The sequence below is a fragment of the Primulina tabacum genome, chromosome 2 (assembly GCF_025594145.1).
Source record: "Primulina tabacum isolate GXHZ01 chromosome 2, ASM2559414v2, whole genome shotgun sequence".
NCBI classification, from domain to species: domain Eukaryota; kingdom Viridiplantae; phylum Streptophyta; class Magnoliopsida; order Lamiales; family Gesneriaceae; genus Primulina; species Primulina tabacum.
The window spans coordinates 219,767-232,618 of NC_134551.1; the positions used below are offsets into that span (position 1 = coordinate 219,767).

Below are 12,852 nucleotides of genomic sequence, written 5' to 3' on the forward strand. Positions count from 1 at the left end.
CTGAAGATCTCAGAACTCGGCAGTTAGTTGCTCTGATACCATATTGAGAAATGAAGCTCTCAGCTTCTACGAATGAAACCAAAATTTATTATGTGAAAAATGTTTTTGAAAAATTACAGTACAAAGTAGGGGTGGGTACGGTACGGTATACCGTACAGAACTACGGTACCGTATACCGTACCGAAAATATCGGTATGAAATTTTTTCATACCGATACCGATTATACCGAATTTTCGGTATGGAAAAATTTCATACCGGTACCGTACCGACACCGAAAATTTTGTCGGTATACCGAAAAATATTTTCGGTATACCGACATTTTTTCGGTATACCGAACTTAAATTTAAAAAATAATAATAATAAAAAATTATTTTCGGTATACCAAAAAAAAAATATTTCATACCGATACCGATACCGAAAATTTCGGTACGGTATGATACCGTAGCGAAATGTTCGGTATACCGATTTTTTCGGTAAGTTCGATATTTTTTTCGGTACGGTTTTTCGGTATTTCGGTATTTTTTCCCACCCCTAGTACAAAGCTCCTAGCTAGTCTATTTATACTATCCAACTTTTGGACTAAAGTTGCTGTATGATAAAAAACGTTTTAACAGTTTCCTATATTTTTATTATGTTTACACAGAAATATGATTTCACACCCGAAGCATTTTGTGCTTAAAACCTTCCCTCTCTCACATAATAAAATTCTGTTGTGCCACTGGCTTAGTACTGCTTTTATGCTATTTCTATTTAGAGCTCATTAACAGTGGGGCTTAAGTATCAGACTCGATCCTTTCTTGTCAGCATTATGGATTATGGTGCATTTCTGTACAAAGTTTGGTTAAACTTTTATTGTCAGCATGTGTTGATTAAATCCAAACGCATCGTTTGACTACTTTTCAAATGTTATATTTCTGTTAAGAACAAATAAAAAAAAAATTCCTGACCATAAAGTATTTTCTGAGAATATGAATATGATATTGCAAAGAAATATGGTGCATGGCTTGATTTTGCCAATGTTATTCAACAATTTGAGCAGTTTTTAAAGTGTAATAAAAGTTATTTTATATTAAATCCGATCGTAAAGCAAATAAATTCCGGTTATCCAAATGTAAACCCGAGTATTGAGTTACTAATGCAAAAAGAAACTTTAGTCACCGAGTTGCAAGAGGCGCCAAATTTAGGCGGATTTAATTTCTGGTTCACATAATTTGATCATTTAGCAAGTAATCCAAATGATACTAATGATTAAAGTAATTTTCTATTTTATTTATTACGATATTTACATCTAATGTTTTAATCAAATAATGTGATTGTCGCATATCTATCGTTGACATCATCAAAAAGGTTAAATCATTAAACAATTTCCAAAAATAAAGTGACATCGTTATTCACCGGAGTGAAGTAGTTTTCTTCAACAATAAATGTCTAATTGGGCTTTTTTGTACTAATATTCATGACTATAACTGAATTTTACATCGAAGACAGCGATGTTGGTCAATCCACTATGTCATGAAACTAGGAATATAAATCCATGGTACAAATATGACGTCTATTGTTCCTTGTTCCTCAATTTGACAAGAATATAAATCCATTACTATGACAGTTTCTTGTTCCTCAATTTGACAAGAAATGGCCGAAGCAGCGCACTTTCCATCTTTTGAAGCCCTGTGGAATCTGTTGAAAGTTTGTGTTTGTAACAAAAAAACCTAACACCAAATATTGCAAAAGATTAATCAAGTCGAAACAGTATTCACCAACAAGAGAAGATTTATTTTGTTTCAAGTAAACAAAAAAGGTTTCGTACAAAATATTAAATTTTAAAAAAAATATCTTTGTAAACGGTAATTTGGATAGGAAAATATTAATTTTTTGATAAATTGTACGAAATATGATAGATTGGATCTTTGTGTGAAAAATTCATTCCACAAATTTAAACTGTTATTGTTCTTAAATATATTGCACAATTATGCAGTAATTATTTAAACTTAAAAAAGTTTTCTAGTTATATAACTCATAATTTGATGAACATGTTAAACTTAACAATTGTTAATCCAAGCAAATGCATTATGCGTACACATGCACTATGAAGAAAATTCTATATTTTATTTTTGGAAACACAATTTTTTCCATCGAAAATACTTCTATTTACCACATAGATAAAGTTCCCACACATGGCATCAAACAATTGAGAACATCTCAAATTTAAGATAAGAAAATGGATCAAATCTGTGAAGGAACCATTTTCCAAAATATCACATGATATTATGTCATAAGTTCCCATGGCATCATCTCATCTTGAGTGGCGCAGCCGCCAGCAAGCAGCTCCCAACCACCACTCCTCGTCGTGGGGTGGTGACTGTGAGGGCTTCGATGGAGTCTGAAAAGACGGTGAAAGAAGAGCGGAGCAGAAGTAGGAGGGACATGATGTTTGTGGTGGTGGCAGCCGCTGCATGCTCCGCTTCCAAGGCGGCCATGGCCAATGAGCCGAAGCATGGGAATTCAGAGGCTAGGAAGAAATATGCATCAGTTTGTTTCACGACGCGCACGCATTTGTCACAAGTGATCAAGGAGAGTACTACTTCTAATTTTTTTTTATTGAAAATAAATGTAAAATCTTATGTTTCTTGCGTACTTTTTTCATGATGTTTCCATTGTCGTTTAGTCACAAATGTAAATAAAGCATGATAGGTCCTCCAAAAATGTTAAAAGGCTTTAAAAGAATATAATAACGAAATATTCTCTAGGGCTTGTTAACCATATCATAACTATCATAAGCAGAAAAACTAACAGGACCAAATCCCATTCATGAAATGGAAAATGTAGTGGGAAACAATAATAACCCATCAAGATGAAAATATATTAAACATATAAGAGCGTAATACACACAAGTTCCATACTCTCCAGCTATAAGCAAAAAGATGCCCGGCCATCCTCCTAGATTCTGTGACCGACGAGTAACAGAACCACATCTATAGACACTTTAGCTAGTGAAAGAGGATGTGATTTCAACTGAAATTCACTGAAAGAAGCCACAAAACGAAGGATGATTTCTAGCCAATTGGTGAATCAAGGAGTTAAGCTTATGATGCAGTTGCTGGTATTCCTGCCCATTCTTCCACCAGTTCTACAAGTTTTTCTTTACCCTGGTCAAGAATCACAGTTGGTTTATAAATTTTTATTTTTCCAGGGCTTCTTCATGTATTTCTCAATATTCAAATTCAGAAAGATATAATTTTGTAGCCTGCTCCAAATATAAACCTACCATCCGGACCGTGAAGTCGCCAAATGATTCTTCAGAGAGCCTTTTGTGTTTCCAGTGATAAAATAAAGGCTCCAAAACATTCTCAAGATCTTGTACCTTAACCTTGTCCTTAAATGTTTTTGCCAGTGCCGTTTGGTTACGTGTTCTGCCCAACCAAATCTATAATTCAATTGTATTTAATTCAGCATGGGAAAAATTTAAAGGTTTAAAGTAAGGACAATTGGATTTCAAAGCAATCAGTAGTATTACCTGATAACTGTTTGGACCATCACCAACCAAGCCAAGCTCAGCCATGTACGGTCTAGCACAACCATTCATGCAACCAGTTACTCGTATCACCACAGATTCGTCATACTTCAGACCAACCTGAAGCATATAACTTCTTTAATGAGAACCTATATCATTTTACACGCAACACTTTTTTTTAAAGCAAAAAAAGCTAGACTGTACCTTCTCAAATATAGCTCGAACTTGTTCAAGGATGTTAGGTATTCCACGCTCAGCTTCTGTAATTGCCAGTGGGCAAAGTGGAAAAGCCGGACAGGCCATCGCTGTCAAGTTAAGAGGATCTACATCCCCTGGTTGCTGTTCAAATTATATAAAAGCATCAGAAAATTACCTACAAGTCAAATTAGATGATAAAGAATATATACTTAGCTTTAAAAAAATACAGCATTTCGTGGATATGCAGAGCAATCCAGGGATTGATATATTTGGGTGAAATTATGATAATATCATAACACTAAATTTTACAATCGCAAGAACACCATAGATTCTTGAGTAGTAACAACTCACCAGAAGACCACCCTGAGCGAGAGCTGTAGTGATGGGGCTCTTCCATGCTGGTTGAACATCACAGAAGATAATATTCTGGTTTGGTGTAATTTGAACATTCAAATTATACTTTTCAATTACTTCTCTGAAACTTCTCGCCATCAACACAAATATCATAGTAAAAGCCAAACTGAGGAGTTAAAAGTGCGGCAATATTTTCCGCAGTTTCTTGGGCGAACAAATAATCTTTCCGATAAATTGGTGCTGCCGGAGCAAGAACGTTTCTGTTCAGATCACCACAGGCACCAAGAGTAGAGCCCATGTTTCTAATTATCGAGCTCATCACTGTCTTAAGGTCTTTCTTCAAAACACCATGGAGTTGAAATGTTTGCCTAGTCGTCAACCGAAGCGTTCCAATCCCAAATTCATCAGCCAAATCATCCATGACGAGATACAGTTTGTTCCAAACCTTGCCACTGGGGTTTTTCGTACGAAGCATAAACGAGTAAGACTTAACGCCACGTTCATCTCGATTATATTGTTGATACCTATTTCATGATTAATTGTGAAGCGGCTTCATTAATATTAGAGGCATCAGTTAGTATCTCCTCGTTGAGAGGATACCTTATAAAATCACTTTGCTATTTAAAGATCTCGACTTTACTGCGTTTCGGTTCAACAGAAGCACCAGGCTTTACCGGCTGCAAATAGGTTAGATACATAGATCACCATATGAACTCGAGCATCAATAATAATTGCATACCCAATATTATCCCACGAAAGAAACGAAAAACAAAAATTGTTTTGGTAAGAAAAGATCCAATGGTTTATTTCCCCAAAGACCAATTAATTTACAAGATTGAGTATCAAATATTGTAATCAGGATTAGGTTTTTACGAGGCAAGTCTTCCTGATACAGTATAATAAAAAATTATATTTTTTATATTACAAATAATACATTAATTTTTGTATTTAATTATTTATCGGATGGATCTAACTAATCGATGGTAAAAATTTGTGTAAGACGATCTCACTGATTATATTTTGTGAGACGGATCTCTTATTTTAGTCATCCATGAAAAAATATTATTTTTTATAATAAGAGTATTAATTTTTATTGTGAATATCTATCGATAAAGTTGACATATCTCACAGATAAAGATTCGTAAAACCGTCTCACATAAGGACCTACTCCTAACCGAAATCATTAACATGCAGCCGTATTTAGGTTGTTTTAATTTATTTTTGTTACCTATTTTTAGTTTATTTTATATAAAACATTTTTATTAAATTAACAAAGTACATCGATTATTTAATTTAACATACTTTTCATTGCTGACCCACCCCACCAACCATAAATAAATTCAGAGAGCGATTTAACCAACAACCTAAAATGAGTCCACAAAAGATTCCACCTCGTTTGCATGAGAAAAGAACCATAAGCGGGCAACAAACTTAAACAAAAGGGATTTCTGTCCACAAATCCAGATAGCATAGCAAACCTTCCATTCAAATTTTACCATCTCCGTCTCTTGCATAGGGAACAAAGTAATTCTTATGGACAAAAGATTCTTACGAACAAAGAATTAGAAGAACAATTAGCGTACTAAACCTAGTTTTAGGTGAAATGGTTGTCGCTCCAATAACAACAAAACCTCCACTTAGGAACAGATCAGTCGCTCTTTCAATGACCACAATGTCTGAGTAAAATCTCCTGCGAAAATTTCACCAATCGACGAGGCAATAAAGCTTCAAAGCTGCCGAAAAGATCATAAAAACGAAGGGCTCACATAATAATAGCTGCCTGACTCCACGAATCAGTTAGCCATTGATGTATGGGTTGGTCTAGAAAGGTCCCACATAACAAAGACTTTTGTCAGAATTTTTTTAATGGGCATCAGAGAGGCAGGGATGACCACCACAGAATACAAATACAGCGCTTATAAATAAAAGCTACCGCATAGTTTAATATCACAACCTTTGACAATTAGGCAAAATACAGAGCATTGTGATATTTTGTTCCTTAGCGGGCACCTCATAACTTGATCAGGCTTTCGTCCTATATAGATTCAGCAAGAGACATCATAAATAATACACTTTTACCACAAAGTACGCCAAAAACACCATTGTTAGCCCCATACCAAGCATTTAAACCGACAAAAAACGAAAAAACCAAGGAAGAGAAACATAAACCCAAAAGTACAGGATGAATCCATCATGTTCCAAGAACATCAATTAACAATTTGCAGGAGCGAAAATGGTAAAAACATATCAACACTTGCACAAATTTTACGGTAAAACAATAAACATTTCCTTCATAGGTTCATAACATGAACAAAAACGCACATATAATAATCAAAACAATCATCAAACGACTTCCTTGGCCAGTGGCACGGGCGTCCTAATGTCATCGTCAACCACCTTAGGCTTCGTTGCAACTGCCACATAGCCAAACTTCTTCGCAGTGGTGACTTCGTCGTCGTCATCAGACGAAGAAAAATCATCAAACTCGAAATGCCCGGGAGAGAATAGGGCCCAAAGAAAGTACACAGTCGTGGCGGTGAGAGCCCCACACGCGACTCCGAACAACAGAGCCCCAACGACGCTCATGATATCCCTGGTGCGTTCGCGAATTGAATTGAAGACGGAGGAGTAAAACTTAATAGGTAAATTAGATGACGTCATCGTCGATGATGACTCCGAATCAGAATCTGACTCGAAATCCAAGGGATTGACGGAATCGAAACTCATAGAGGATAGGTGGTCCGTTAGTTGAGAAGCGGGACTGGCGGTGGTGGTGAACACGAGAGTGAGATAGCGTGGGTTCTGGAAGAGGGAATTAGGAATAGGGTTTCGAAGGAGGTAATAGCTGGTCTCAGTGGTGGCAGAGAAATAGAATATAGTTTTACAAGGGCGACCGGCGGCGGCGGCGGCGGCGAGGAGGAGGAGAAGTAGTGGAAGACTGGACATCGCCATTGTTTCACCTTTTTGGGAAGGAGGGTGGTGGTAATATCATCAGAAAATAGAAATACAGATGAAACCCCAAACTTCTTGTTTATTGAGTATAGCCCCCACAGTTTTAAGTAATGGCACTAATCCCCTATACGTATTTTTGTTGAACATGAAATCCCACAAAAGTGGCTCATTTATGAAAATTTTAAACGTTCAGGTAAACACCAAGTCCTTATTGGCCCAAACTTTTCATCCTTCCTTTATATTTTCCAAATACTTTTCTCTCTTTTTTATTTTAACCCAATCACAATAATAAACGTATAAAAGCTGAAATCGATTCTAATTTTCATGCAAATTAAACCTTAATTCTCACAATTTACAAATCTGCGAAATAGTTGAAACGAGCCAATTAGTTTTCTTTCTTTTCGGGGTTTCCTTTCTTAAAAGACTAAGATCGTTTGGATCCGATATATGCATAGTTATGATCTTAGAGTAGATCTTTGTGAGACGGTCTCACGAATAAGAGATGCATCTCACAAAATACGATCCGTGAGACCGTCTCATACAAGTTTTACCATGATCATGTATATATATACTTATTACTAGCTCTGGTGGCCTTCCGGTGTCTTGTTACTTCATTTAAATACTTTCGATCTCTTGTGATGATGAAGTACCCTTCCTTGAAGCTAAAACTCGGATATGCCTCTGTAATATACATCGGTTATAATTAAAAACAGCTAGAAAAAACATAACGATGAATGAGCCGGCCAGCTAGCTTAGAAAATTATAATTTATATATATAAAACAATTGTTAGGATTTCCCATGTACAATATATTTTGTCCAGGAACAATCTGGCACAAAAAAATATAACCATATTGATTTCAGAATCAATGTAAAAGAATTAATATATGAGACAATTTTGATGTGATTAAGATGATGTACACGCAGACAACAAATTAAAAGAAAGTCATGAGCTGAAAGGTTTGATCTTCATATCACCATCATCGTAAACATAAGTGAATAGAAATCTGGACGGTGAGATTTGAGACCATTTGAGTAACGCCGTCACGATCGGGAATCGACAGGTGAACTTTTTCGAAACCGTGATTCACTTTGGAGTTTGTTATGAAATAATGATCTGGGGTTTCGCAACGGGTTTCGACATCAGGTTCACTGTTTCTTGATCGAGAACTCCCATGACTTCAAGTTTGAAAAATGTTTGGTACTCCTTAACACCTGATTCCAGCACGTCGTCGAAGAAATCATCGTTTAAGTGGATTGAGTTGGCGGGGTTGACGTATCCAAGATAATAGAGGAACTTCTTTAACTCAATCAAGCCATTTGCATGGTCTCCCTTTCGGGTTCCATTCAAATCCTTCAGAAAGTTATGGTGTGAATGGCGGATCATAAGAATAGCAGACAAGACAAGTATGTATAAAAAAGTAATTTTGGAGGTCATGATTTTGATTTCTTGCACCAGTAGACTCTGTCCCTTTAGAAGCATCCGTATTAGATTTCTTCGCAAAACGTCCCCGGAACCCCTTTCCCTTCTCATGGCATGCAGGTGGCGGGAGTCATGGAGATACGGCTGAGAATTAACAAAGAGATCAAATCTTACCCAAGTAGATAGTGAATATTAAAAATACAGAACATACAAGTGCAAGTCAAGAAGTAAAATTCTGGAGATTTGGCATGTTTCATCATTCCATATGTTGGCATGGGAAGAGTAAAAAAGACATGGAAGAAAACCTTTCGTTCTTTTATCAGCTTCTTCTCGACCTCTGCTTTAGCACGTGACTGACGTCTCTGCATAATACCAAGGTACTGCTTCGGATTTACATAAACGATCTCTTGTGCCATCTCCAGTGGCATCCTTGCCTGAAAATGTAAACGAGTAACCTAGGTTGAAAATATACTATTCTTAGAAAATCACAAAACATCAATAAAAAAAACCGTTCACTTAAAAATAGATTTATTTATTAAAAAAAAAAAACAGAGAGAGAGAAAGCTCATATCCTCCCACTGGTACTTGGATCGACATGAAGCTGGATTAATGTAGCAAAAGTATATAATTTGAATTAACAACATAAACGGAAGACACAAACTCTGTAACAGGCCATTTCCTTCAAACAAGGTAAATCACATTTTTCTGAAGTTAGAACTTCAAAATGCAGCGTGCTTGGAACATGAATATACACTAACAAATTGGTTGTTTCCAGATATAATAAACACACACTTTTCCCAAAGCAAAAAAACAAGGAGAAGAGAAAAATCACACTAATCCAAATCATTGCCCAGTGATGCACATACGGAAAGCAGCCATCACTCCTCCATAATACGGATCATAAGGGTATGCACCAAATCCCTGAAAAAGAAGCCAATAAAATGGGAGATGGATTTCCATGTTATAAATAATGAGTTTAAATTCACTACCATGCCTCAAGATTGAGCAACAGTCAGTATCTCTGATGTTTAAGAATGGCAAAATTCTTACAAGTGAATGGCCAAGTTGCTGGAGTTGCGAGGGCTGCATGAGATTCCCATCATTGGGATGGATGGTAGGTGCAACTTGTTGGAGATTCATATCCTCCTGTCGATAATTTCTGTCTGACTTTGACAGTGATATCATTAGTTCTAACATTCAAAATGCTAAAACAAATAAAAAATTAAAACACATTATTTTCATTCTTTTTTTTTTTTTTTGATAAGAAACTTGAACACATTATTTTCATTGAGAATGCATTGATTATATTAGTTGAAACAAAATGAAATCACTCAACCAAAATCAAACCCCGCCATGAGAATATATAATTCATTTTGGTCAATCTGTTGTATTTTGAAGTCAATTAACCAACATATCTTCCATCTCATAACTAAATAGAGATTCCCTTGTACCATCCATTTCAATCTCTTGATAGAAACGGCCTTCATATTTAGTAAAATCTACATTATTAACATTAAAGTGAAAAAAAACTACTCGCAAAATTATACACATCATTACATTGTAAAAATTATCTAAAATCAATTCTATAAATTAGAAAAGGATTCTGGTTCTAGTCAAAATATTTTCAAAGTCATACAAATATCACACATATCCGTCATATGTGACTATTATGTTAGTCATTTATAATATCCCCTCACTGTAGGAAGGGGGGCTTATATCAGAACAATTTAAGTTGGACGAGCCAAAAGCCTGCTAAAAATTTGATAAAATTGCGTACACAAAAGTTGAAAAACATGAAAGAACTCTTAGCATTTTTCACGCATATAAATTTTCCAGAAATAGTATTGCAAGAAACTATCACCTCAGAAGGGGCGTAATCAACAAACCATCACATTTTTCAGAAATATGGACAACAATCGCTAAACAACTACTCATTCTTGAATAGCTGACAACCCAATCACTAGTAGGTTCACGTGGCTCCTCAAAGAAGAAAGCATACCATACATCTCATCCTCCACTGGTAAACTAATTTCTTGAAAATGGATATCCACAGACAAAAAAATAGTACAGGATTAAGACACCTATCATGCTAGCTATCACATCCACTTCATGTCAAGAACTGTTTATTGAAACATTACTGGAAATAAATATAATGCAAGAATTAAAGTGGACAATTTTTAAATAAGTCCCAAGGATAATGAAGAGGTACCAGGCTGCGAGGGTGCAGCGATTGGTGAATTTAGGATGCATTGAACAACTTAGAATTCTCAAGAGAGCACAAACTACACAGAGACCCAAAAATCTTTCTGGATCAACGCTTTGGCATCTAAATCTCAATAAAAAGAGGTTGAAGAAATCAGTGGACACCATTGCACTAATGACTAAACAGTCAAACCTATAGCCTCATTAGTGGACCAAAAAAATTTCTGCGTCAGAATTTAGCAGCAAATCAAACTAAGGTATAGTGTTCCTATTTAATTCAGTGTTGCTACAGAAATTTGTTATTCGGGCAGGTACTAAATTAACATTATTACTTCAGTAGAACTACTATCTTCATTTCAAATTATTATATCATCTTATTCGAGCTTCCATCATAATTAAAGCATTCGGCTAAAAATTCATTTTTTAAAAACTATCCAAGTTTATTAGGTTATTTTAAAAAAAAATTGACAACCGATGTTCTTTTATTAGAGTAGACAAATAAAGAATTTGATTTCATTACCAAAACTAAAAGGGAAAGACACATATAACAATCATAAAACGCAGCAAGAACAAAAACCAAGATCAGAAAATCAATAATACCCAAAGAAAAGAAGAGCGAACAGACCAAACACGATCAAAGTCACAAATACACAGAGGGAGAATTTATGCAAGATAAATAAATGAAAGCTTGAAGAAAAGACACAAAAATTACCAATCGAGAAGCAGAACGGGTTATTGTTATTCGGAGAGAATTCAAAGTCAATGTGGGTTGACGCGGGAGTGAAATATATATCTATCAACTTTCCGTGCAGAATTTAGGAGAGTATCTTCGTTTCTGTTTTCTTCGGGGAATATCCTTGAGTTGGGCCCTACCTTTCACGTGTCATTTCACTAGTTACATTGGAGCTCGAATTTTTTATTTTTTTATTTTTAAATATTCTTCTAAGTTTAAAATTAGTTTATTTTCTTTGTCCAAAAAAAAAAAATAGTTTATTTTTATATTTTTCTGTTGCTTAGGTTCCATTTAATCTACTTCGATTACTTATCAGTAAAAAATAAATAAAACTTGGGCTTCCAAACTAAGTTTAGTTGGGCTTTCAAATTAGTTCCTATTAACTAACCCACATATTATTCAGGCTACTGAGGGACATTTGATTGGGTTGAAGACTGATATTGGCACAACTATCAGTCCACTAAAGTACTTGAAAATTTGGTGAAATTGAGAAAATTTGGTGAAATCACCGTTTTCATTCTTAAGAAATTAATTACGAATCTGAAACATTGGCATATGAAATACTTGGTCGATAACATAAGACATGAGAATCTTATTGCGCAATTTTTGTTATTTTCTCGTCCTACACTAAAATGGTGTGGGCATGCGTAAGATGATATCAGACTATGTTTTAACATGTTTGATAACCCAAAAAAAAAAAAAAAAAAAAGTTGAAATTGGAAATATTGGGAGAAAAACAAAAGTGATTGACCCAAAAGCTAAAGAAAAGAGTTGAGAATAGGCAACCTCGGATTCATTTGCAACTCTACAAATCGTTTATGGAATTGGAATATTATGGTAATTGGTACACATGGATTGATTGATACTACTCTTTAATCGGCTGGGGATTAACGGTTGGCCATCAAATCAGTTTGTTATGAAGTATTACAATTGTTGTTGGGTAGGGACGAATATAATGGTCCACCATGCATCATAACGTGAAAAAAGGCCTAGGGAGAGTTGGAGTTGGAGGGGCTTCTAATGAATGCCGCTGTCCATTTACAATCATTCTAATTCTAGTAATAAAACTTATGTGTGGCACTTTTTTTTTCCTTTTTTTTTCTTATTTATCTGTGTTTTTTTTTAATAATTCCTCTATTTTATTAATCAAACTAAAAATCAATGACATTTTTTTCCTCTTTATATCACACAAATTGATTGACAAATACGTCAAACAATTTTTTTAAAAAATTGTGTAACATGCCATTAAAAGTTTCCTACTCTCATTAAACAAATTAGTGGCAAAAACATAATTATGCTCCTCATAATCACCCACTTCAGAGCACTACTACTAACATAAAATAGCTTGTTAATTATTTTATAATTAGAATTTTTAAATTCATAGTAATTTTGTCGATGTAGATAGAGTAAATGAATTTAAATCATAATACCATTAATTTATACGTAACTAGAACAATTAGAAAAAATCCAACTTTTTCATA

General features: G+C 34.9%; 2 protein-coding genes and 1 pseudogene across 2 annotated transcripts; all 3 read right to left on the reverse strand.

The window, feature by feature from the left end:
* Positions 1-2,774: 2,774 nt before the first annotated feature.
* Positions 2,775-4,886, reverse strand: LOC142537193 (sulfite reductase 1 [ferredoxin], chloroplastic-like; annotated as a pseudogene).
* A 1,319-nt stretch (positions 4,887-6,205) lies between these two features.
* On the reverse strand, positions 6,206-7,044 carry LOC142521864 (uncharacterized). The gene has a single exon (XM_075625040.1). It carries the CDS (start codon positions 7,013-7,015, stop codon positions 6,407-6,409), a length of 609 nt encoding a protein of 202 aa, XP_075481155.1. The 5' UTR covers positions 7,016-7,044; the 3' UTR covers positions 6,206-6,406.
* A 723-nt stretch (positions 7,045-7,767) lies between these two features.
* On the reverse strand, positions 7,768-10,667 carry LOC142521871 (uncharacterized). The gene is made up of 4 exons (XM_075625045.1): positions 10,646-10,667; positions 9,487-9,599; positions 8,742-8,870; positions 7,768-8,580 (listed from the first exon to the last, which is right to left on the reverse strand). Exons 2-4 carry the CDS (start codon positions 9,574-9,576, stop codon positions 8,116-8,118), a joined length of 684 nt encoding a protein of 227 aa, XP_075481160.1. The 5' UTR covers positions 9,577-9,599; positions 10,646-10,667; the 3' UTR covers positions 7,768-8,115.
* Positions 10,668-12,852: the final 2,185 nt, after the last annotated feature.